Source organism: Salvelinus alpinus, chromosome 7, assembly GCF_045679555.1.
Source record: "Salvelinus alpinus chromosome 7, SLU_Salpinus.1, whole genome shotgun sequence".
Classification (NCBI taxonomy): Eukaryota; Metazoa; Chordata; class Actinopteri; order Salmoniformes; family Salmonidae; genus Salvelinus; species Salvelinus alpinus.
In genome coordinates, this window is record NC_092092.1 from 84,974,645 (window position 1) to 85,000,606 (window position 25,962).

Genomic DNA, 25,962 nt, shown 5'->3' on the forward strand with positions numbered 1-25,962 from the left:
AGTTGTTGTTTATGTAGAAGTTGTTATTGTTTATGTTGTAGTAGTTGTTGTTTATGTAGTAGTCATTGTTGTTTATATAGTTATAGTTGTTTATGTAGAAGTAGTTGTTGTTTATGTAGTAGTAGTTGTTGTTTATGTAGTAGTAGTAGTTGTTTATGTAGTAGTTGTTGTTTATGTAGTAGTAGTTGTTTATGTAGCAATAGTTGTTTATGTTGAGTGGTAGTTGTTTATGTAGTAGTTGTTTATGTAGTAGTAGTAGTTGTTTATGTAGTAGTAGTAGTTGTTTATGTAGTAGTCGGTGTTGTTTATGTAGTAGTCGTTGTTGTTTATGTAGTAGTAGTAGTTGTTTATGTAGTAGTCATTGTTGTTTATGTAGTTATAGTTGTTTATGTAGTAGTCGTTGTTGTTTATGTAGTAGTAGTTGTTGTTTATGTAGTTATAGTTGTTTATGTAGTAGTCGGTGTTGTTTATGTAGTAGTCGTTGTTGTTTATGTAGTAGTAGTAGTTGTTTATGTAGTAGTCATTGTTGTTTATGTAGTTATAGTTGTTTATGTAGTAGTCGTTGTTGTTTATGTAGTAGTAGTTGTTGTTTATGTAGTTATAGTTGTTTATGTAGTAGTCGTTGTTGTTTATGTAGTAGTAGTTGTTGTTTATGTAGTAGTCGTTGTTGTTTATGTAGTAGTAGTTGTTGTTTATGTAGTAGTTGTTGTTTATGTTGTAGTAGTAGTTGTTGTTTATGTAGTAGTTGTTGTTTATGTAGTAGTCGTTGTTGTTTATGTAGTAGTAGTTGTTGTTTATGTAGGCCCATCCGAGATGGCATAGCAGTCAGACGTCTTTGTCCTGTCGTGTCCCTCTTATATGTCTTTTTACATATTTTTCTTCGCATATCTTTTAAAAATATTTCCCCAAACCTCAACTTCTAAATATTCTCCTGCAACCAGCCTCACCCAATGTGGCGTAGATCTGCTTTTTCCTAAAGTATTTCTATGTACTTTAGACCTGTCTGCCCTTGACCAGCACAAAAACATCCTGTGGCGTTCTGCATTAGCATCGAATAGCCCCCGTGATATGCAACTTTTCAGGGAAGTTAGGAACAAATATTCACAGGCAGTTAGGAAAGCTAAGGCTAGCTTTTTCAAACAGAAATTTGCATCCTGTAGAACTAACTCAAAAAAGTTCTGGGACACTGTAAAGTCCATGGAGAATAAGAACACCTCCTCCCAGCTGCCCACTGCTCTGAGGCTAGGAAACACTGTTACCACCGATAAATCCACTATAATTGAGAATTTCAATAAGCATTTCTCTACGGCTGGCCATCCTTTCCACCTGGCTACCCCTACCCCGGTCAACTGCCTGGCACCCTCCACAGCAACCCGTCAAAGCCTTCACCATTTCTCCTTCACCCAAATCCAGATAGCTGATGTTCTGAAAGAGCTGCAAAATCTGGACCCCTACAAATCAGCCGGGCTAGACAATCTGGACCCTCTCTTTCTAAAATGATCTGCCGAAATTGTTGCAAACCCCTATTACTAGCCTGTTCAACCTCTCTTTCGTATCGTCTGAGATTCCCAAAGATTGGAAAGCTGCCGCAGTCATCCCCCTCGTCAAAGGGGGAGACACTCTAGACCAGGGGTGGGCAAACTTTTTGACTCGCGGGCCACAATGGGTTCTAAAATTTGACAGAGGGGCCGGGCCAGGAGCATTTGGAGGGAGTGTTTGGGCCGGATATACTAAAGCATTAAATGTAGTGTGTGCAAACCTCATAGCACAGTAAGAACACTACAACCCAATTTATTAACTGTCTTTCAAATGTGAAAAATAGCCCTTATCAGTTAATAAATTTGTCTCAAGGAATATGCAAGATATGGCATTTACATACTATTTCGCAGATACCGGGATGAGGAAATGTAAATAGATTAAAATAACATACGCACTGTGATTTATCAAGATTGCGTCTGTTTTTAATAAGTTTCAATCGAAGGTGCAAAGTTAAAGAAATCAACATTTATTGAAAAATGGAATCACTTTCAACATTCAAAACATATTATTACACAACGAAATACTCAAGCTCAATAATATCTACTTGTGTTAAACTCCGCAAAATCATGGATGGATTGTCCTGACCGCGCGCTCTACAAACTCGCCACGGACGCCCTCGCCTTCACGCGCAAACAGTACACGTGTATCGTTGCCAAGCACACAGACATAGGCTGTATTAAATATCCTACCTGCAGCTGAAAATTTAAATTTAAATTAAGAGCGATGTGCGGCGTGTTAATAAAGCTACTGTACCGCTGCTGTGCGTAAATGCGCATTGCTCTTAATTAAAAGACGCACTTCCAAACTTTCCATATGCATTTTTTCATAACACAGCAGAAAAACTCACCATTTCAGTGGGAACAGTGTTGTTGGTCTCCCTTTTTTGCCAGTGCATCAAAGTCTGGAGTTAGTTTTGTTGTGGCAATTCTCGCTTAATGGTGACGTGAAACGAAGTGAAAATTAAAGTGAAATAAAGAGAAATACGCGCCACTCCAACAACGGTCAATGTGTTTTGAGTGCGCCATCTATTGGGGAAACGTGGGCATTGCAGGGAAAGGGGAAAAAAAGGAGGTTTTTACTATAATTTGGACAACTTGCTGCCGGATTAAAAAGCCTAACGGGCCGTATGTGGCCCGCGGGCCGTAGTTTGCCCATGTCTGCTCTAGACCCAAACTGCTACAGACCTATATCTATCCTACCCTGTCTTTCTAAGGTCTGCGAAAGCCAAGCTAACAAACAGATTACCGACCATTTCGAATCCCTCCGTACCTTCTCCGCTATGCAATCCGGTTTTAGAGCTGGTCATGGGTGCACCTCAGCCACGCTCAAGGTCCTAAACGACTCTGTCAATCACCACATTCTTATTGGCAGACTCGACAGCCCTGGTTTCTCAAATGATTGCCTTGCCTGGTTTACCAACTACTTCTCTGATAGAGTTCAGTGTGTCAAATCGGAGGGCCTGTTGTCCGGAACTCTGGCAGTCTCTATGGGGGTGCCACAGGGTTCAATCCTCGGGCCGACTCTCTTCTCTGTATACATCAATGATGTTGCTCTTGCTGCTGGTGATTCTCTGATACACCTTTACGCAGACGACACCATTCTGTATACTTCTGGCCCCTCTTTGGACACTGTGTTAACTAACCTCCAGACGAGCTTCAATGCCATACAACTCTCCTTCGGTGGCCTCCCACTGCTCTTAAACGCAAGTAAAACTAAATGCATGCTATTCAACCGATCACTGCCCACACCTGCTCGCCCGTCCAGCATCACTACTCCGGACGGCTCTGACTTTGAATATGTGGACAACTATAAATACCTAGGTGTCTGATTAGACTGTAAACTCTCCTTCCAGACTCACATTAAGCATCTCCAATCCAAAATTAAATCTAGAATCAGCTTCCTATTTCGCAACAAAGCATCCTTCACTCATGCTGCCAAACATACCCTTGTAAAACTGACCATCCTACCGATCCTCGACTTCGGTGATGTCATCTATAAAATAGCCTCCAACACTCTACTCAACAAACTGAATGCAGTCTATCACAGTGCCATCCGTTTTGTCACCAAAGCCCCATACACTACCCACCATTGCGACCTGTACGCTCTCGTTGGTTGGCCCTCGCTTCATACTCGTCGCCAGACCCACTGGCTACAGGTTATCTACAAGTCAACTACTTTTGCTCGAGTCTTTTCCTATTAAAGTATCTTTACTTTTACTCAAATATGACAATTGAATACTTTTTCAACCACTGTGTCACGCCCTGACTATAGTTTGCTTTGTATTTTTTATGTTTTGTTTGGTCAGGGTGTGAACTGAGTGGGCATTCTATGTTGTATGTCTGGTTTGTCTATTTCTATGTGTTTGGCCTGATATGGTTTTCAATCAGAGACATGTGTTTTGCGTTGTCTCTGATTGGGAACCATATTTAGGTAGCCTGTTTTGTATTGTGGGTTGTGAGTTATTGTCTATGTTATGTTGCATGTTTGCACAGTGTTTATATAGCGGTCACGTTCGTCTTATTCGTTTTGTTGTTTTTGTTTAAGTCTTCATTAAACTTAGAAGAATGTATTCAAACCACGCTGCGCTTTGGTCCTTACGACGATCGTGACACACTGCAGCTATGTAAATATTAAGTATTAGTAATTTACAGTAACTATGCAAATATGAAGTATTAGTAATTTACAGGCAGCTATGTACAGTGCATTCGGAAAGTATTCAGACCCCTTGACTTTTTCCACATTTTGTTACTTTACAGCCTTATTCTAAAATTGATTAAATTGTTATTTTTTCTTCGTCAATCTACACACAATATGACAAAGCAAAAAACAGTTTTTTTCCCACATTTTTTGCAAATGTATAATCCAAACAGCTGGAACATCAGTTATGTAATGTAAATAGGAAGTAAATCCACATGCATTGGCCTCATGGTTAGCAGATGTTAATGCGAAATGCTTGTGCTTCTGACATCGATCATAATATCTAACACGAAATCTAACAATTCCACAATAACTACCTAATACACACAATCTAAGTAAAGGAATAAGAATATATAAATATATGGATGAGCAATGACCGAGCGGAATAGGCTAAGATGGTATAAAAGACAGTATATACATATGAGATGAGTAATGAAAGATATGTAAACATTATTAAAGTGGCTAGTGATCCCATTTATTAAAGTGGCCAATGATTTCAAGTCTGCAGGCAGCAGCCTATCTGTGTTAGTGACAGTCTGATGGCCTTGAGATAGAAGCTATTTTTCAGTCTCTCGGTCCCAGCTTTGATGCACCTGTACTGACCTCACCTTCTGGATGTGTTGTTGAATGCTGAGCTGTAGTCAATGAAGTCAATGAACCGCATTATATTGGTATTCCTCTTGTCCAGGTGGGATAGGGCAGTGTGCAGTGTGATGGCGATTACATTGTCTGTGGACCTATTGGGGCGGTATGCAAACTGAAGTGGGTCTAGGGTGGCAGGTAGGGTGGAGGTGATATGATCCTTAACTAGTCTCTCAAAGCTCTTCATGATGACAGAAGTGAGTGCTACGGGGCGATAGTCATTTAGCTCAGTTACCTTTACCTTCTTGGGTACAGGAACAATGGTGGCACTGTATTATCCTCAAAGTTGGCAAAGAAGGTGTTTAGTTTGTCTGGAAGCAAGACGTCGGTGTCCGTGACGTGGCTGATTATCTTTTTGTAGTCTGTGATTGTCTGTAGACCCCAAATACTTCTTGTGTCTGAGCCGTTGAATTGCGACTCCACTTTGTATACTGACATTTCACTTGTTTGATTGCTTTGTGGAGGGAATAACTACACTGTTTATAGTCGGCCATATTCCCAGTCATCTTTCCATGGTTAAATGCGGTTGTTCGCGCTTTCAGTTTTGTGCGAATTCCGCCTACTATCCACGGTTTCTGGTTAGGGTAGGTTTTAATAGTCACAGTGGGTACAACATCCACTATACACTTCCTTATAAACTCACTCACCAAATCAGCGTATAAATCTATATTATTCTCTGAGGCAACCCGGGAACACGTCCCAGTCCGCGTGATCAAAACAATCTTGAAGCGTGGATTCCGATTGGTCAGACCAGCGTTGAATAGACCTTGTCACGGGTACATCCTGTTTGAGTTTCTGCCTATAGGAAGGGAGGAGCAAAATGGAGTCATGGTCAGATTTCCCGAATGGAGGGTGGGGGAGGGCCTTGTCTGCATCGCGGAAATTAGAGTAGCAGGGGTCTAGTGTTTTGCCAGCACGAGTGCTACAATCAATATGCTGATAGAATTTAGGTAGCCTTGTTCTCAAATTCGCTTTGTTAAAATCCCCAGCGACAATAAATGCAGCCTCAGGATATATGGTTTCCAGTTGTCATAAAGTCCTGTGAAGTTCCTTGAGGGCCGTCATGGTATCTGCTTGAGGTGGGATACACACGGCTGTGAGAATAACCTACAGGAATTCTCTTGGGAGATAATGTGGTCGGCATTTGATTGTGAGGAATTCTTTGTCAGGTGAACAAAATGACTTGAGTTCCTGTATGTTGTTACAATTACACCATGAGTCATTAATCATGAAACACACACCCTTCTTCTTTCTGTCGGTGTGACGCACAAAGAATCCCGGTGGCTGTACCGAATCCGACAGCATAACCCGATAGAGCCATGTTTCCGTGAAACAGAGTATGTTACAATCCCTGATGTCAACTTAACAATAAACTATCAACGTGACATAAGCCCTTTAATCTTAACTAAACAATAAACTAACAATGTGACAATCTAAACTTTGGCGAGTCGTACAGCAAGTGTTTGACCCAGATATAGAATGGCTAAATGTTAGACACAATAACCAGGAGTCAATGACCGTGTCCCTCAGGTTAATAACCACCGTGTCCCTCAGGGTAATAACCACCGTGTCCCTCAGGGTAATAACCACCATGTCCCTCAGGTTAATAACCACCGTGTCCCTCAGGTTAATAACCACTGTGTCCCTCAGGTCTGAGCTGTGTACAGATGAGCTCATGTAAAGGACGTTACACTGCTTGCTTCCAGACTACCACTTCCTCCTGGTTCATACAGAGGATTGAGCCCATGAGGTCTACGTTGCTAGCACATGTGACCGTTCTCCAGAAGCGTCTTACCAGTCAGCGCCACGTGAAAAGCTATTCGTTTTTCTATTCGCTTTACGCAAGTTTTCACACATCCTCATGTTCTACACTAGCACACGGAGAGGACACACACACACACGCACACGCACACGCACACACACACACACACACACACACACACACACACACACACACACACACACACACACACACACACACACACACACACACACACACACACACAGCTAGCATATGCAGCACCATTTCTCCACACACTCGACCAACACACGTTACCCGGGGTGCGGCGAGCCAGTCAGCTAACCGCCAGCCCTGGCGAGGTCCAATAGAGGATGGCGGACACATTAAATATTAACTTAATTGGTCCCGATAGGGACTGTCTGGCTAACATACAGCTGGATCACATATGCAGAGCAACACAGGGAAATGTCATCGCAACCCCCAAGAGACACAGCACACTCAGTATCACACACTCTGCATCAAAGACAATACCAGTCCTAACTGGGAGATGAGAGACGCTGTGTGTTTGTGGGGAAGACTATGCTGGCTGACACAGGCCCTGTTGGTATGTGTGTTGGTGTGTGTGTGTGTGTGTGTGTGTGTGTGTGTGTGTGTGTGTGTGTGTGTGTGTGTGTGTGTGTGTGTGTGTGTGTGTGTGTGTGTGTGTGTGTGTGTGTGTTGGTGTGTATGTGTGTTGGTGTGTGTGTGTGTGTGTGTGTGTGTGTGTGTGTGTGTGTGTGTGTGTGTGTGTGTGTGTGTGTGTGTGTGTGTGTTGGTGTGTATGTGTGTTGGTGTGTATGTGTGTTGGTGTGTGTGTGTGTGTGTGTGTGTGTGTGTGTGTGTGTGTGTGTGTGTGTGTGTGTGTGTGTGTGTGTGTGTGTGTGTGTGTGTGTGTGTGTGTGTGTGTGTGGTTGCAGCTCTCAGGCCTGTCGACTGAGAATGACTGACAGCCAAAGAACTAGAGGCACCGGAGAGAGAACTGAACAGGCTCTGATCTCTCGGCAAGACACACAAACATACACCTGTACAGACGCACGCACACACGCACATCTACAGAGCCTGCATCAGCCAGCCGTCTTTCCTACACACACACACACACACACACACACACACACACACACACACACACACACACACACACACACACACACACACACACACACACACACACACACACACACACACACACACACACACACACACACACACACACACACACACACACACACACACACACACAATAAAGCAAACTACATCCACATGCAGGATGTCATTAAATGGCCGTGTCCTCCTCTAGTAACATGAGATATGGTCCTGTCAACACGTGACATCTTACGCGTGTGTGACTGTCTGTGTGTGTGTGTGTGTGTGTGTGTGTGTGGCTAATTTTGTCCTGATGGTGGTTTCGCTCGACTGCCACACACCATGAGATTCCCCATCACTCTCTTCCCTGCCGTTTCTCTCTCTCTCACTCTTTCTCTTCCTTCCTTTCCTTGCTCCATACGGAGGGGATAACCAGGCAGTAATGCCAGCCTCCCGCAGGGACTGCCTCTGAGTAGCCTGTTAAGATTTCATTAGAAAAATTTAATTTGTAAATTAAAAGGAGAGTCTCTCTCTCTCAGCTCTCCACCAGACGCCCCCTGTGATCCTTCTCTCCTGTCATTGACTCCTCCTCTCCCTCTGTCACCCCTCTAGCCAGAAGTGGTGTCTCCCACTCCACTTCAGTCTGGTGGAGTGTCTGACCTGCTCCCAGAGGGCTGTAGAACTCTAGGAAAGTGGGGGAGGTCTGTCTGAAATGAGCCAATCAGAGAGCAGAGGAGGAGGGAGGAGAGGAGGGATGTGGAGGAGAGGAAAGTGGGGGAGGTCTGTCTGAAATGAGCCAATCAGAGAGCAGAGGAGGAGGGAGGAGAGGAGGGATGTGGAGGAGAGGAAAGTGGGGGAGGTCTGTCTGAAATGAGCCAATCAGAGAGCAGAGGAGGAGGGAGGAGAGGAGGGATGTGGAGGAGAGGAAAGTGGGGGAGGTCTGTCTGAAATGAGCCAATCAGAGAGCAGAGGAGGAGGGAGGTGGATGAGGGATGTGGGGCAGGTCTGTCTGAAATGAGCCAATCGCAGAGCAGAGGAGGAGGAGGAGGGAGGAGAGAATTGAGCTCACGCTCCAGGTCAGGTTGTGAATTGAGATGCCAGTTTACAGATGAGAAATACTGGAGTTTACATCTCTGGGAGATGTATCTGTTTTACGGCAGTAAATCATAACCTCATTCTCTATGGAATCCTATGTTCTTTGTGATATTCCCTAACAGAAGACCAATTCAAACATTGCTCGTTCCAGCAAATATGGTGGCTGCAATCCCAGGCCAGTGCAGCTAAGCTCAGAAGTGTGAAAATAGTATAGTTTGTTGCAGTGGGTTGGTCAATCAATAATGTTGCTCGATCCTTCATCAATAGTGTTGTTTATCCTTCATCAATAGTGTTGTTTATCCTGCATCAATAGTGTTGTTTTATCCTGCATCAATAGTGTTGTTTTATCCTGCATCTATAGTGTTGTTTTATCCTGCATCAATAGTGTTGTTTATCCTGCATCAATAGTGTTGTTTATACTGCATCAATAGTGTTGTTTTATACTACATCAATAGTGTTGTTTTATCCTGCATCAATAGTGTTGTTTTATCCTGCATCAATAGTGTTGTTTTATCCTGCATCAATAGTGTTGTTTTATCCTGCATCAATAGTGTAGTTCTATCCTGTATCAATAGTGTTGTTTATCCTGCATCAATAGTGTGTTGTTTTATCCTGCATCAATAGTGTTGTTTATCCTGCATCAATAGTGTGTTGTTTTATCCTGCATCAATAGTGTAGTTTTATCCTGCATCAATAGTGTGTTGTTTTATCCTGTATCAATAGTGTTGTTTTATCCTGCATCAATAGTGTTGTTTTATCCTGCATCAATAGTGTTGTTTTATCCTGCATCAATAGTGTTGTTTTATCCTGCATCAATAGTGTTGTTTTATCCTGCATCAATAGTGTTGTTTTATCCTGCATCAATAGTGTTGTTTTATCCTGCATCAATAGTGTTGTTTTATCCTGCATCAATAGTGTTGTTTTATCCTGCATCAATAGTGTTGTTTATCCTGCATCAATAGTGTGTTGTTTTATCCTGCATCAATAGTGTTGTTTTATCCTGCATCAATAGTGTGTTGTTTTATCCTGCATCAATAGTGTTGTTTATCCTGCATCAATAGTGTTGTTTTATCCTGCATCAATAGTGTTGTTTTATCCTGCATCAATAGTGTTGTTTTATCCTGCATCAATAGTGTTGTTTTATCCTGCATCAATAGTGTTGTTTTATCCTGCATCAATAGTGTGTTGTTTTATCCTGCATCAATAGTGTTGTTTTATCCTGCATCAATAGTGTTGTTTTATCCTGCATCAATAGTGTTGTTTTATCCTGCATCAATAGTGTTGTTTATCCTGCATCAATAGTGTTGTTTATCCTGCATCAATAGTGTTGTTTATCCTGCATCAATAGTGTGTAGTTTTATCCTGCATCAATAGTGTTGTTTTATCCTTCATCAATAGTGTGTTGTTTTATCCTGCATCAATAGTGTGTTGTTTTATCCTGCATCAATAGTGTTGTTTTATCCTGCATCAATAGTGTGTTGTTTTATCCTGCATCAATAGTGTTGTTTTATCCTGCATCAATAGTGTGTTGTTTTATCCTGCATCAATAGTGTTGTTTTATCCTGCATCAATAGTGTTGTTTTATCCTGCATCAATAGTTGTGTTTTATTCTGTATCAATAGTGTTGTTTATCCTGCATCAATAGTGTAGTTTTATTCTGTATCAATAGTGTTGTTTTATCCTGCATCAATAGTGGTGTTTTATCCTGCATCAATGGTGTGTTGTTTTATCCTGCATCAATAGTGTTGTTTTATCCTGCATCAATATTGTCGTTTTATCCTGTATCAATAGTGTTGTTTTATCCTGCATCTAATCTGAGGATTAGGAGCAGCGCACGGAGGTTGTGTATCTCCTTGCAGTGGGCAGTCACGTTTGCTGTCACTCAGTCAGAATGCGCATTAGCGTTTACATTTTTTCCCCTAACATTCGCCCAACTTGTTAGATATGATGCTCATTGACACAGTTTGATAGCAAAACGTCCCCGCCATGTGATTTATCAAAGTAGCAGGCGGCAGAAATCTAAATGATCAGACCGAAAACATGCGAGGGAAACTGATCGGGTGAAATGATGAAGCTGAGTGCCCAGAGATATACAGCTTCACTCTATCCAATCAGAGATAGGAGGATCAATATAAAAGCCCAACCTTTTCTTTCCAGTACAGGCAAACTAGCCAATCGAGTTATTTAGACCACGTCTCAAATCAAATCAAATGTTATTGGTCACATACACATGGTTAGCAGATGTTATTGCGAGTGTAGCGAAATGCTTGTGCTTCTAGTTCCGACAGGGCAGTAATATCTAACAAGTAATCTAATTTTCCCAATAACTTCCGAATACACACAAATCTAAAGGGGTGAATGATAATATGTACATACAGTGGGGAGAACAAGTATTTGATACACTGCCGATTTTGCAGGTTTTCCTACTTACAAAGCATGTAGAGGTCTGTCATTTTTATCATAGGTACACTTCAACTGTGAGAGACGGAATCTAAAACAAAAATCCAGAAAATCACATTGTATGATTTTTAAGTAATTAATTCGCATTTTATTGCATGACATAAGTATCAGCCCAGAACTACACGGCAGGACCTGGTCAATGACCTGAAGAGAGCTGGGACCACAGTCTCAAAGAAAACCATTAGTAACACACTACGCCGTCATGGATTAAAATCCTGCAGCGCACGCAAGGTCCCCCTGCTCAAGCCAGCGCATGTCCAGGCCCGTCTGAAGTTTGCCAATGACCATCTGGATGATCCAGAGGAGGAATGGGAGAAGGTCATGTGGTCTGATGAGACAAAAATAGAGCTTTTTGCTCTAAACTCCACTCGCCGTGTTTGGAGGAATAGAAGGATGAGTACAACCCCAAGAACACCATCCCAACCGTGAAGCATGGAGGTGGAAACATCATTCTTTGGGGATGCTTTTCTGCAAAGGGGACAGGACGACTGCACCGTATTGAGGGGAGGATGGATGGGGCCATGTATCGCGAGATCTTGACCAACAACCTCCTTCCCTCAGTAAGAGCATTGAAGATGGGTCGTGGCTCGGTCTTCCAGCATGACAACGACCCGAAACACACAGCCAGGGCAACTAAGGAGTGGCTCCGTAAGAAGCATCTCAAGGTCCTGGAGTGGCCTAGCCAGTCTCCAGACCTGAACCCAATAGAAAATCTTTGGAGGGAGCCGAAAGTCCGTATTGCCCAGCGACAGCCCCGAAACCTGAAGGATCTGGAGAAGGTCTGTATGGAGGAGTGGGCCAAAATCCCTGCTGCAGTGTGTGCAAACCTGGTCAAGAACTACAGGAAACGTATGATCTCTGTAATTGCAAACAAAGGTTTCTGTACCAAATATTCAGTTCTGCTTTTCTGATGTATCAAATACTTATGTCATGCAATAAAATGCAAATTAATTACTTAAAAATCATACAATGTGATTTTCTGGATTTTTGTTTTAGATTCCTTCTCTCACAGTTGAAGTGTACCTATGATAAAAATTACAGACCTCTACATGCTTTGTAAGTAGGAAAACCTGCAAAATTGTCAGTGTATCAAATACTTGTTCTCCCCACTGTATATAGAACCTCACATGACTGACTGACTTGAGAAAGATACACGCTGGCTCCTGAAAATTTGTGTTTCTGATCAGGTATAATTATAAATAAAACTCTGATCATAATTGTATCCAGAAAATTGCCCATATCCGGTATGATACTGGTTTTGTCTCAGCACACCCCATACAATCTACCCCCCTGCTCTCTCCTCTCCTCTCCTCTCCTCTCCTCTCCTCTCCTCTCCTCTCCTCTCCTCTCCTCTCCTCTCCTCTCCTCTCCTCTCCTCTCCTCTCCTCTCCTCTCCTCTCCTCTCCTCTCCTCTCATTCTCCTCTCCTCTCCTCTCATTCTCCTTTCTTTCCCACTCTCCTCTGTCCCCTCTTCTCCCCTCTTTTCCTGCTTTCCCCTACTCTCCCCTCCACTCACCCCCCCCATCCCCCTCCTCTTTTCTCCTCTCCTCTCTCAATTCAATTTCAATTTAAGGGGCTTTATTGGCAAGGGAAATATATGTTAACATTGCCAAAGCAAGTGAAATAGACAATAAACAAAAGCGAAATAAACAATAAAAAGTAACAGTAAACATTACACTCACAAAAGTTCCACAAGACATTTCAAATGTCATATTATGTGCAAATAGTTCAAGTACCTGTGGCTATGGAACCGTGACCTGTTCACCGGACGTGCTACCTGTCCCAGACCTGCTGTTTTCAACTCTCTAGAGACAGCAGGAGCGGTAGAGATACTCTGAATGATCGGCTATGAAAAGCCAACTGACATTTACTCCTGAGGTGCTGACTTGCTGCACCCTCGACAACTACTGTGATTATTATTATTTGACCATGTTGGTCATTTATGAAAATTTGAACATCTTGGCCATGTTCTGTTATAATCTCCACCCGGCACAGCGAGAAGAGGACTGGCCACCCCTCACAGCCTGGTTCCTCTCTAGGTTTCTTCCTAGGTTCTGGCCTTTCTAGGGAGTTTTTCCTAGCCACCGTGCTTCTACACCTGCATTGCTTGCTGTTTGGGGTTTTAGGCTGGGTTTCTGTAGAGCACTTTGAGATATCAGCTGATGTAAGAAGGGCTATGTTCTTCACTTCTCTCTCTCTCTCTCTCTCTCTCTCTCTCTCTCTCTCTCTCTCTCTCTCTCTCTCTCTCTCTCTCTCTCTCTCTCTCTCTCTCTCTCTCTCTCTCTCTCTCTCTCTCTCTCTCTCAATTCAATTTCAATTCAAGGGGCTTTATTGGCATGGGAAACATGTGTTAACATTGCCAAAGCAAGTGAGGTAGATATTATACAAAAGTGAAATAAACAATACAAATTAACAGTAAACATTACACATACAGAAGTTTCAAAACAATAAAGACATTACAAATGTTATATTATATATACACAGTGTTGTAACAATGTACAAATGGTTAAAGCACACAAGTTAAAATAAATAAGCATAAATATGGGTTGTATTTACAATGGTGTTTGTTCTTCACTGGTTGCCCTTTTCTTGTGGCAGCAGGTCACAAATCTTGCTGCTGTGATGGCACACTGTGGAATTTCTCCCAGTAGATATGGGAGTTTATCAAAATTGGATTTGTTTTCAAATTATTTGTGTGTCTGTGTAATCTGAGGGAAATATGTGTCTCTAATATGGTCATACATTTGGCAGAAGGTTAGGTAGTGCAGCTCGGTTTCCACCTCATTTTGTGGGCAGTGTGTCTCTTCTCTTGAGAGCCAGGTCTGACTACGGTGGCCTTTCTCAATAGCAAGGCTATGCTCACTGTATATAGTCAAAGCTTTCCTTAAGTTTGGTTCAGTCCCAGTGGTCAATTATTCTGCCACTGTGTACTCTCTGTTTAGGGCCAAATAGCAATCTAGTTTGCTCAGTCTTTTTTGTTGATTCTGTCCAATGTGTCAAGTAATTATCTTTTTGTTTTGTTGAGTCTAATTATGTTGCGGTCCTGAGGCTCTGTGGGGTCTGTTTGTGTTTCTGAACAGACCCCCAGGACCAGCTTGCTTAGTGGACTCTTCTCCAGGATAATTTCTCTGTAGGTGGTGGTTTTGTTATGGATTTGGTGTTTGTCTCATTTTGTGAATTCTTGGTTGGTGAGCGGACCCCGGACCCCAGACCTGTTCCTTTGTCAATTAGGGTGTGCAGGGTGAATACGTGGTCTGTCGTACAGTATTTTGGTAAAAAGTCAATTTGACATTTGCTCAGTACATTGTTTTCATTGAGGAAATGTACGAGTCTGCTGTTAATGATAAAGCAGAGGATTTTCCCAAGGCTGCTGTTGACGCATATCCCACGGTAGTTATTGGGGTCAAATTTGCCTCCACTTTTGTGGATTGGGGTGAACAGTCCTCGGTTCCAAATATTGGGGAAGATGCCAGAGCTGAGGATGATGTTAAAGAGTTTAAGTGTAGCCAATTGGAATGTGTGGTATGTATATTTTATTTTAATTTAGGATACCATCAACCCCACAGGTGTTGGAGGGCTTGTATTTTGTCCTGTAGTTCATTCTATGTAATTGGAGACCCTCTCCCCCTGGCCCACTCTCCCCCTCTCTCCCTGGCCCCCTCTCCCCCTCTCCCCCTGGCCCCCTCTTCCACTCTCCCCCTCTCCCCCTGTCCCACTCTCCCCCTCTCCCCCTTTGCCCCCTCTTCCACTCTCCCCCTCTTCCCCTCTCCCACTCCCCCCCTGGTTTCTCCCCCCTAGTCCCCTCTCCCCCTGGCCCACTCTCCCCCTCTTCCCCTCTCCCACTCTCCCCCTGGCCCACTCTCCCCCTCTTCCCCTCTCCCCCTCCCCCCTGGCCCCCTCTCCCCCTGGCCCACTCTCCCCCTCTTCCCCTCTCCCACTCTCCCCCTGGCCCCCTCTCCCCCTGGCCCCCTCTCCCCCTCTCCCCCTGGCCCCCTCTCCCCCTGGCCCACTCTCCCACTCTCCCCCTGGCCCCCTCTCCCCCTGGCCCACTCTCCCCCTGGCCCCCTCTCCCCCTCTCCCCCTGGCCCCCTCTCCCCCTGGCCCACTCTCCCACTCTCCCCCTGGCCCACTCTCCCCTGGCCCCCTCTCCCCCTGGCCCACTCTCCCACTCTCCCCCTGGCCCACTCTCCCCCTTCCCCCTGGCCCCCTCCCCCCTGGCCCCCTCTCCCCCTGGCCCACTCTCCCACTCTCCCCCTGGCCCCCTCTCCCCCTGGCCCACTCTCCCACTCTCCCCCTGGCCCACTCTCCCCTTCCCCCTGGCCCCCTCCCCCCTGGCCCCCTCTCCCCCTGGCCCACTCTCCCTGGCCCCCTCTCCCCCTGGCCCCCTCTCCCCCTGGCCCCAAAGTGCACTAGCCTCTCCATGTCTCTCTCATTCTCTCGTTGCTGTGGTAAGCCACAGCCTATCTAGGGAGTTGTAGTTTTTACAGGGTGATTTAAAACGTGGTCCTGTTGTTTGGTAATCCAGACATCACACAGCTCTATCATTCGTTACAAAGAGAGACATTCATTTAGCAGATACATGAACCACTCAGAACACTCATTGGCTCATCCCAAACGCCACCCCTTTTCATATATAGTGCACTGCTTTTGACAAGGGCCCATGGAGGGGGGGGGGTGGTAATTTAAGTTGGGCGCACACAGACACACACACAGACAAGCACACAGACACACACAAACAGACAGACACACACACACACAAACACACACACACTAGATCATTCAAGCGTGCGGGAGGCACATTTCCGTCAGGATGTCTAATCAGCCTTACAGCATATCCAGTGCCTTTAATAGACAGAATGAAACAGCACCTCTGTGGATGAAACAGCACCTCTGTGGATGAAACAGCACCTCTGTGGATGAAACAGCACCTCTGTGGATGAAACATCAACTCTGTGGGGATCTAAAGGTGTGTGGATGAAACAGCACCTCTGTGGATGAAACAACACCTCTGTGGATGAAACAGCACCTCTGTGGATGAAACATCAACTCTGTGGGGATCTAAAGGTGTGTGGATGAAACAGCACCTCTGTGGATGAAACAACACCTCTGTGGATGAAACAGCACCTCTGTGGATGAAACATCAACTCTGTGGGGATCTAAAGGTGTGTGGATGAAACAGCACCTCTGTGGATGAAACAACACCTCTGTGGATGAAACAGCACCTCTGTGGGGATCTAAAGGTGTGTGGATGAAACAGCACCTCTGTGGATGAAACAACACCTCTGTGGATGAAACATCACCTATGTCTGGTTCTAAAGGTGTGTGGATGAAACAGCACCTCTGTGGATGAAACAGCACCTCTTTGGATGAAACAGCACCTCTGTGGATGAAACATCACCTCTGTGGATGAAACAGCACCTCTGTGGGGATCTAAAGGTGTGTGTGAATCTAGGTTCCTTACCTTGAAGACATCTTGTGTATCATCCATGCAGTAGACTCTGATGTTATACTCCAGGGTAGAGCAGTATGCGTCAGAGAAGAGCACCAGGCGGAGACGCTTAGCTGCGGCCATGTTTAGAGATTCTCCCACCAGAGAGAAACGACCCAGCTGCTCCGAGAACACCCTGCACGTCTCTGCCTCCAACTGACAGTAATACGGCTCTGAGATCAACTCCTCTCCCATCATTAAGACGTCCTGGGGATAGAGAGAGAGAGGTGTGGGGTTAGGGGCAGGGTGTGTGTGTGTGTGTGTGTGTGTGTGTGTGTGTGTGTGTGTGTGTGTGTGTGTGTGTGTGTGTGTGTGTGTGTGTGTGTGTGTGTGTGTGTGTGCTGTGTGTGTGTGTGTGTGTGTGTGTGTGTGTGTGTGTGTTGTGGGTAGATAGTGTGTGTGTGTTATGAGATCAGACAGTACGGCGCTGAGTGCTTCACGCAGTCATGGAGCCCATGCTGTGGTGATAGGGTCAGGGAGAGAGTGCGTGGTTATGGGGTCAGGGAGAGGGTGTGTGGTTATGGGGTCAGGCAGAGGGTGTGTGGTTATGGGGTCAGGGAGAGGGTGTGTGGTTATGGGGTCAGACAGAGGGTGTGTGGTTATGGGGTCAGACAGAGGGTGTGTGGTTATGGGGTCAGACAGAGGGTGTGTGGTTATGGGGTCAGACAGAGGGTGTGTGGTTATGGGGTCAGGGAGAGGGTGTGTGGTTATGGGGTCAGGGAGAGGGTGTGTGGTTATGGGGTCAGGGAGAGGGTGTGTGGTTATGGGGTCAGGGAGAGGGTGTGTGGTTATGGGGTCAGGGAGAGGGTGTGTGGTTATGGGGTCAGACAGAGGGTGTGTGGTTATGGGGTCAGACAGAGGGTGTGTGGTTATGGGGTCAGGGAGAGGGTGTGTGGTTATGGGGTCAGGGAGAGGGTGTGTGGTTATGGGGTCAGACAGAGGGTGTGTGGTTATGGGGTCAGACAGAAGGTGTGTGTGTGTGGTTATGGGGTCTTGCGGAGGGTGTGTGTGTGGTTATGGGGTCAGACAGAGGATGTGTGTGTGGTTATTGGGTCATGGGATCAGGGAGAGGGTGTGTGGTTATGGGGTCAGGCGGTGTATATACAGTATGTGAGGACAGTGACCTATAGAACATTAATAATCAACTATGTAGTTCGGATCTAGGCAATCAATTGACATGGAAGAAGACTCCTCTAGTTTCCTGGCAACAACACTGCTTCTGGAGAGAAAGAGAGAGAACGGAGAGAGTGAACGGAGAGAGAGAACGGAACGAGAAATGATAGAGAACAGAGAGAACAGAGAGAGAAAGGAGGGAGAACGGAGAGAGAACAGAGAGAGAAAGGAGGGAGAACAGAAAGAGAGAACGGAGAGAGAACAGAGAGAGAAAGGAGGGAGAACGGAGAGAGAACATAGAGAGAACAGAGAGAGAACGGAGAGAGAACGGAGAGAGAGGAGAGATGTAACATCCAAAGAATATTGGACTCCTCAGCCAGAGGAATGAGTTCTGAAAGGTGAAGAGAGAGTGAGAGAGGAAGAGAAGTGTGAAGAGAGCTGGCTGCCAGAACAACACAATTACCATCAGCTCTACCTGCCAGAACAATTACCAACAGCTCTACCTGCCAGAACAGTACAATTACCAACAGCTCTACCTGCAAGAACAATTACAAACATCTCTACCTGCCAGAACAGTACAATTACCAACAGCTCTACCTGCCAGAACAGAACAATTACCATCAGCTCTACCTGCCAGAACAATTACCATCAGCTCTACCTGCCAGAACAATTACCAACAGCTCTACCTGCCAGAACAATTACCAACAGCTCTACCTGCCAGAACAATTACCATCAGCTCTACCTGCCAGAACAATTACCATCAGCTCTACCTGCCAGAACAGTACAATTACCAACAGCTCTATCTGCCAGAACAATTACCAACAGCTCTACCTGCCAGAACAATTACCAACAGCTCTACCTGCCAGAACAATTACCATCAGCTCTACCTGCCAGAACAATTACCATCAGCTCTAAATGCCAGAACAATTACCATCAGCTCTACCTGCCAGAACAATTACCATCAGCTCTAAATGCCAGAACAATTACCAACAGCTCTACCTGCCAGAACAATTACCAACAGCTCTACCTGCCAGAACAGAACAATTACCATCAGCTCTACCTGCCAGAACAATTACCATCAGCTCTAAATGCCAGAACAATTACCATCAGCTCTACCTGCCAGAACAGTACAATTACCATCAGCTCTACCTGCCAGAACAATTACCATCAGCTCTACCTGCCAGAACAATTACCAACAGCTCTACCTGCCAGAACAATTACCATCAGCTCTACCTGCCAGAACAATTACCATCAGCTCTACCTGCCAGAACAATTACCAACAGCTCTACCTGCCAGAACAGTACAATTACAATCTACCTGCCAGAACAATTACCATCAGCTCTACCTGCCAGAACAATTACCATCATCTCTACCTGCCAGAACAATTACCAACAGCTCTACCTGCCATAACAATTACCAACACCTCTACGTGCCAGAACAATTACCATCGGCTCTACCTGCCAGAACAGTACAATTACCAACAGCTCTACCTGCCAGAACAATTACCAACAGCTCTACCTGCCAGAACAATTAACATCAGCTCTACTTGCCAGAACAATTACCAACAGCTCTACCTGCCAGAACAATTACCATCAGCTCTACCTGCCAGAACAATTACCAACAGCTCTACCTGCCAGAACAGTACAATTACCATCAGCTCTACCTGCCAGAACAACAATTACCAACAGCTCTACCTGCCAGAACAATTACCAACAGCTCTACCTGCCAGAACAGTACAATTACCATCAGCTCTACCTGCCAGAACAATTACCATCAGCTCTACCTGCCAGAACAATTACCATCAGCTCTACCTGCCAGAACAATTACCAACAGCTCTACCTGCCAGAACAGTACAATTACCAACAGCTCTACCTGCCAGTACAATTACCATCAGCTCTATCTGCCAGAACAATTACCATCAGCTCTACCTGCCAGTACAATTACCAACAGCTCTACCTGCCAGAACATTTACCAATAGCTCTACCTGCCAGAATAATTACCAACAGCTCTACCTGCCAGCCAGAACAATTACCATCAGCTCTACCTGCCAGAACAATTACCAACAGCTCTACCTGCCAGAACAGTACAATTACCAACAGCTCTACCTGCCAGAACAATTACCAACAGCTCTACCTGCCAGAACAATTACCATCAGCTCTACCTGCCAGAACAATTACCAACAGCTCTACCTGCCAGAACAATTACCAACAGCTCTACCTGCCAGAACAGTACAATTACCATCAGCTCTACCTGCCAGAACAATTACCATCAGCTCTACCTGCCAGAACAATTACCAACAGCTCTATCTGCCAGAACAGTTACCATCAGCTCTACCTGCCAGAACAGAACAATTACCATCAGCTCTACCTGCCAGAACAATTACCATCAGCTCTACCTGCCAGAACAATTACCATCAGCTCTACCTGCCAGAACAATTACCATCATCTCTACCTGCCAGAACAATTACCATCAGCTCTACCTGCCAGAACAATTACCATCATCTCTACCTGCCAGAACAATTACAAACAGCTCTACCTGCCAGAACAATTACCAACACCTCTACCTGCCAGAAAATTTACCAACAGCTCTACCTGCCAGAACAATTACCAGCAGCTCAACAGACCTAAGTCCTAAAAGAGTTATTTTTAATGCCCTGTTTCTTTTATTTGATAGTTGCTAATTTCGTAGCATTTGAAGATAATGAAAAGGCTTTGATCATTTAATCTATCAGATAACCGCATATAAAGCCTGAATAAATCAATAAATTACCTAATACCTAATGAATAAACTTCGATAGACGCAAAACATTCACAAGCGGGCCTTTAGCTTCAACCCACCTGGCTACAGACAAAATGGTCCCTGTACAGATTTATATAAAATCACAATTTATTTAAAGTTTATTAATACAATGTTTCAACACACTTTACAAATTAAAAATAAATTAAAAAACGTCATGAACATGAGACTAAACTTTCCACCACAGCAATCCCCTGTTCGAGTCCCATGGGATTGATACCACACTATCTGCATCAATACAATTAGAACGGACACAGTTCATTTCCTATGTAACCACAATAGAGTCTCAATCTCTAATCATTTCTATGTTTCTCTGACTGGAGAGCAGAGGAGAGAGAAACCGTTTAATATCCACATCTTTCTGACACTAACTTCTTCTCTCTTACCCTCTACTTCCCTTTTCTGCCTCTCTCTCTCTCCTCTCTCTCCCGCCTCTCAATTTAAATGTTATGTTCCTTTCGATGGCATACAAGGCCCTTCTTGCCTTGTCTCTGAGATCATTCACAGTTTTGTGGAAGTTACCTGTGGAGCTGATGTTTAGGCCTCTCTCTCTCTCTCTCGAAAAGAATAAAGACATTTCAAATTAGATATTATTTGTAAAAAAAGGGAAAAAAAGGGAAAATAAATAAACATAAATATGGGTTGTATTTACAATGGTTTTTGTTCTTTATTGGTTGCCCTTCTTGTGGCAACAGGTCACAAATATTGCTGCTGTGATGGCATACTGTGGGCTCCCGAGTGGCGTAGAGGTCTAAGGCACTGCATCTCAGTGCAAGAGATACAGTCACTACAGTCCCTGGTTTGATTCCAGGATGTATCACATCCGGCCGTGATTGGGAGTCCCATAGGACGGCACACAATTGGCCCAGGTTTGGCCGGGGGAGTAGGCCGTCATTGTAAATATGAATTTGTTCTTAACTGACTTGCCTAGTTAAAACCTCTCTTGGGTACGTTAGCGTCCCACCTCTTCAACAGCCAGTGAAACTGCTGGGCGCCAAATTGAAATACTCATTATAAAAATAAAGAAAACGAAACATATTTTACATAGGTTTAAAGATTAGCCTGCTAAATCAGTTCTGTTATACTCACATACTCTATTTTAACAGTTTTGGAAACTTTAGAGTGTTTTCTATCCAAATCTACCAGTTATATGCATATCATATATTCTGGGCCCGAGAAGCAGGCAGTTTAATTTGGGCATGCATTTCATCCAAAATTCCGAATGCTGCCCCCTACCCTAGAGAAGTTAAATAAAGGTCAAAGAAAAAAAGAAAAAATAACATGTGGAATTTCACCAAATAGATTTGGGAGTTTATCAAAATTGAGTTTGTTTTGAAATTCTTTGTGGACCTGTGTAAACTGAGGGAAATATGTGGCTCTAATATGGTCATTGACTCAGTCATGCCTCCTTGCCCGTCCAACATTTCTTCATCTCCCACCCCTTCCAATGCGACTAGCCCCGATGCTTCTCCCTCGTTTTTCAACCACTCCACATTTCTTGTTAATAACAATCTATAGTTTCGGCAAGTCGGTTAGGACATCTACTTTGTGTATGACACAAGTCATTTTCCAACAATTGTTAACAGACAGATTATTTAACTTATAATTCACTGTTTCACAATTCCAGTGGGTCAGAAGTTTACATACACTAAGTTGACTGTGCCTTATGTATGGAGGCTTGCAAGCCGGTGGAGGAGAACACCATCCCAACCGTGAAGCACGGGGGTGGCAGAATCATGTTATGGGGGTGCTTTGCTGCAGGAGGGACTGGTGCACTTCACAAAACAGATGGCATCATGGGTCTTCCAAATGGACAATGACCCCAAGCGTACTTTCAAAGTTGTGGCAAAATGGCTTAAAGGACAACAAAGTCAAGGTATTGGAGTGGCCATCACAAAGCCCTGACCTCAATCCTATAGAACATTTGTGGGCAGAACTGAAAAAGTGTGTGCGAGCAAGGAGGCCTACAAACCTGACTCAGTTACAACAGCTCTGTCAGGAGGAATGGGCCAAAATTCACCCAGCTTATTGTGGGAAGCTTGTGGAAGGCTACCCGAAACATTTGACCCAAGTTAAACAATTTAAAGGCAATGCTACCAAATACTAATTGAGTGTATGTAAACTTCTGACCCACTGGGAATGTGATGAAAGAAATAAAAGCTGAAATAAATAATTCTCTCTACTATTATTCTGACATTTCACATTCTTAAAATAAAGTGGTGATCCTAACTGACCTAAGACAGGGAATTTTTACTAGGATTAAATGTCAGAAATTGTGAAAAACTGAGTTTAAATGTATTTGGCTAAGGTGAATGTAAACTTCCGACTTCAACTGTATATATATATATACATATATATATACATGTTTATGTATGTATGTTGGGGTGGCAGGTAGCCTAGTGGTTAGAGCATTGGACTAGTAACTGAAAGGTTGCTAGATCGAATCCCAGAGCTGACAAGTTAAAAGTCTGTCGTTCTGCCCTGCCCCTTAACCCACTGTTCCTAGGCCGTCATTGTAAATAAGAATTTGTTCTAAACTGATTTGTCTAGTTAAATAAAAGGTAAAACATTTTTTTAAATGAATGTTTATGTATGTATGGATATATATAAATTTACCCCCAAAATATATGGGGGATTGGAAATGACGCAGACAATTACATGGATGAGCATCCTTTACTGTGCGGGCGTTTAACCACCTAAAGTCAGTACATAGACAAAAGTCCCCATTCTTTTTCCATACCAGAACCAATGGAGAGGCATATTCGCTGCTGAATTTTCTGAGGATTTCCTTTTCCTCCATATTATCCAGTGTTTCCAGTTTTTGGTGCACGGAAGCAACAATCTGTCCGCAATAATAAAGCAGATCCACCCCTTAAAAAAAATGTCAAAAATAAAGAAGCCCCTCTCCCCACAGATTCTGATTACTACCTCTGAGGGTTTAGAGCTTGAGCTAGTCACCTCATACAAGTACTTGGGAGTATGGCTAGATGGTACACTGTCCTTCTCTCAGCACATATCAAAGCTACAGGATAAAGTTAAATCTAGACTTGGTTTCCTCTATCTTAATCACTCCTCTTTCACCCCAGCTGCCAAACTAACCCTGATTCAGATGACCATCCTACCCATGATAGATTATGGAGATGTAATTTATAGATCGGCAGGTAAGGGTGCTCTCGAGTGGCTAGATGTTCTTTACCATTCGGCCATCACATATATAGCCATGGTAAAAATACCATGGCTATATACAGGAAGTACCAGGTAATAACATGGCTATATACAGGAAGTACCAGGTAATAACATGGCTATATACAGGAAGTACCAGGTAATAACATGGCTATATACAGGAAGTACCAGGTAATAACATGGCTATATACAGGAAGTACCAGGTAATAACATGGCTATATACAGGAAGTACCAGGTAATAACATGGCTATATACAGGAAGTACCAGGTAATAACATGGCTATATACAGGGAGTACCAGGTAATAACATGGTTAAATACAGGGAGTACCAGGTAATAACATGGATATATAAAGGGAGTACCAGGTAATACCATGGTTAAATACAGGGATGATCAGGTATTAACATGGTTATATACAGGGAAAACCAGTACTGAGTCAATGTGCTGGGTTATGAGGTAATTGAAGTAGCCTTCAGAAAGTGTTCATACCCCTTGACGTATTCCACATTTTGTTCTGTTACAGACTGAATTTTTTTTCACCCATCTACAAACAATACCCAATAATGACAAAGTGAAAACATGATTTTAGAAATATCTAATTTACACCCCTGAGTCAATACTTTGTAGAAGCACCTTTGGCAGGGATTTCTGTGTAAGTCTCTCAGAGCTTCCACCTGGATTGTGCAAAAGTTGCCAATTATTATTTTCAATATTCTTTGAGCTTTGTCAAGTTGGTTATTGATCATTGCTAGACGACCATTTTTAGGTCTTACCATAGATTTTCAAGTAAGTCAAAACTGTAACTCGGCCACTCAGGAACATTCACTGTCTTCTTGGTAAGCAACTCCAGTGTAGATTTGGCCTTGAGTTTTAGGTTATTGTCTGTCTGAAAGGTGAATTCATCTCCCAGTGTCTGATGGAAAGCAGACTGAACCATTCCATTTCTTATATATCCTGGAGAAACTCCCCAGTCTTTGACACTTACAAGCATACCCATAACATGATGCAGCCACCACTATGCTTGAAAATAAGGAGAAAAGCAGGAAGCCTGTACCAAATAAAAATATTCCAAAACATGCTTGCAAATATGTGTCAAAGCAATTAACTTTTTTTTGTCCTGAAAACAAAGTGTTATGTTTGAGGTAAATCCAATACAACACATTACTGAGTACCACTCTCCATATTTTCAAGCATGCTGGGGGCTGCATCAGTTTACAGGTATGTTCTGTCATCGTGCCGCTGTTCGCTACTACTGCTACTGTACACTGGCTTCTTGTTCTGCATCGACGCTGCTGTGTCACTAAATGTCTCTCTCTCTCTGCTGCTGTGTTGTTATGTAATATATTCTTAGTGAATGCTTGAACCTCCCCTGCATCTTTCAATACGCTCATGTTGCAATGTTTGGCTGCTGCTGGGTCGACACTGATAGTGAGGATCAACCATCTCGCTGCTCTACTGTTGCCAGTCAACAGCGGCTACAAACTAGCTAGCTAAGTAGACTTAGCTATCATATATCCATTTAGCTATCATCTCGTTTGTTCCTAATACCATCTTTCAGGCAGATTCGGCGTGCTCCGTGAACACATACCCCTGCCTTGGGGAATCATTCCCCGTCATACAAGAAGGAACTAGCCTACGCTATAGGCTAGCATGCAGGCAATGTATCAATATACAGGAGTGAGTAGCAATGTTTTCTAATCATAAATAGGAGATGGTGTAATTATGGTGATTCGATAGTATATCAGTCTCTATGAAGACGTTCATCATTTAGTGCAGCATCAATATCGATAGTAGTTATTTATATATATACTCTCAGTGATGAGCTAAAATGTACAGGTCATCCCAGTCATATATGCTCTCAGTGATGAGCTATATTTTACAGGTCATCCCAGTCATATATACTCTCAGTGATGAGCTATATGTTACAGGTCCTCCCAGTCATATATACTCTCAGTGATGAGCTATATTTTACAGGTCCTCCCAGTCATATATACTCTCAGTGATGAGCTAAAATGTACAGGTCCTCCCAGTCATATATACTCTCAGTGATGAGCTAAAATGTACAGGTCATCCCAGTTATATATACTC

General features: G+C 43.8%; 1 protein-coding gene across 1 annotated transcript in view; it reads right to left on the reverse strand.

Annotated features, from left to right (window-relative positions):
- LOC139581794 (netrin receptor UNC5A-like) overlaps positions 1-25,962 on the reverse strand; it is a 643,974-nt gene that overhangs the window by 59,549 nt on the left and 558,463 nt on the right. The window contains exon 12 of the mRNA XM_071411970.1: positions 16,758-16,991. Within this exon, the coding sequence (XP_071268071.1) occupies positions 16,758-16,991 (234 nt within the window). The remainder of the gene's footprint in view (positions 1-16,757; positions 16,992-25,962) is intronic.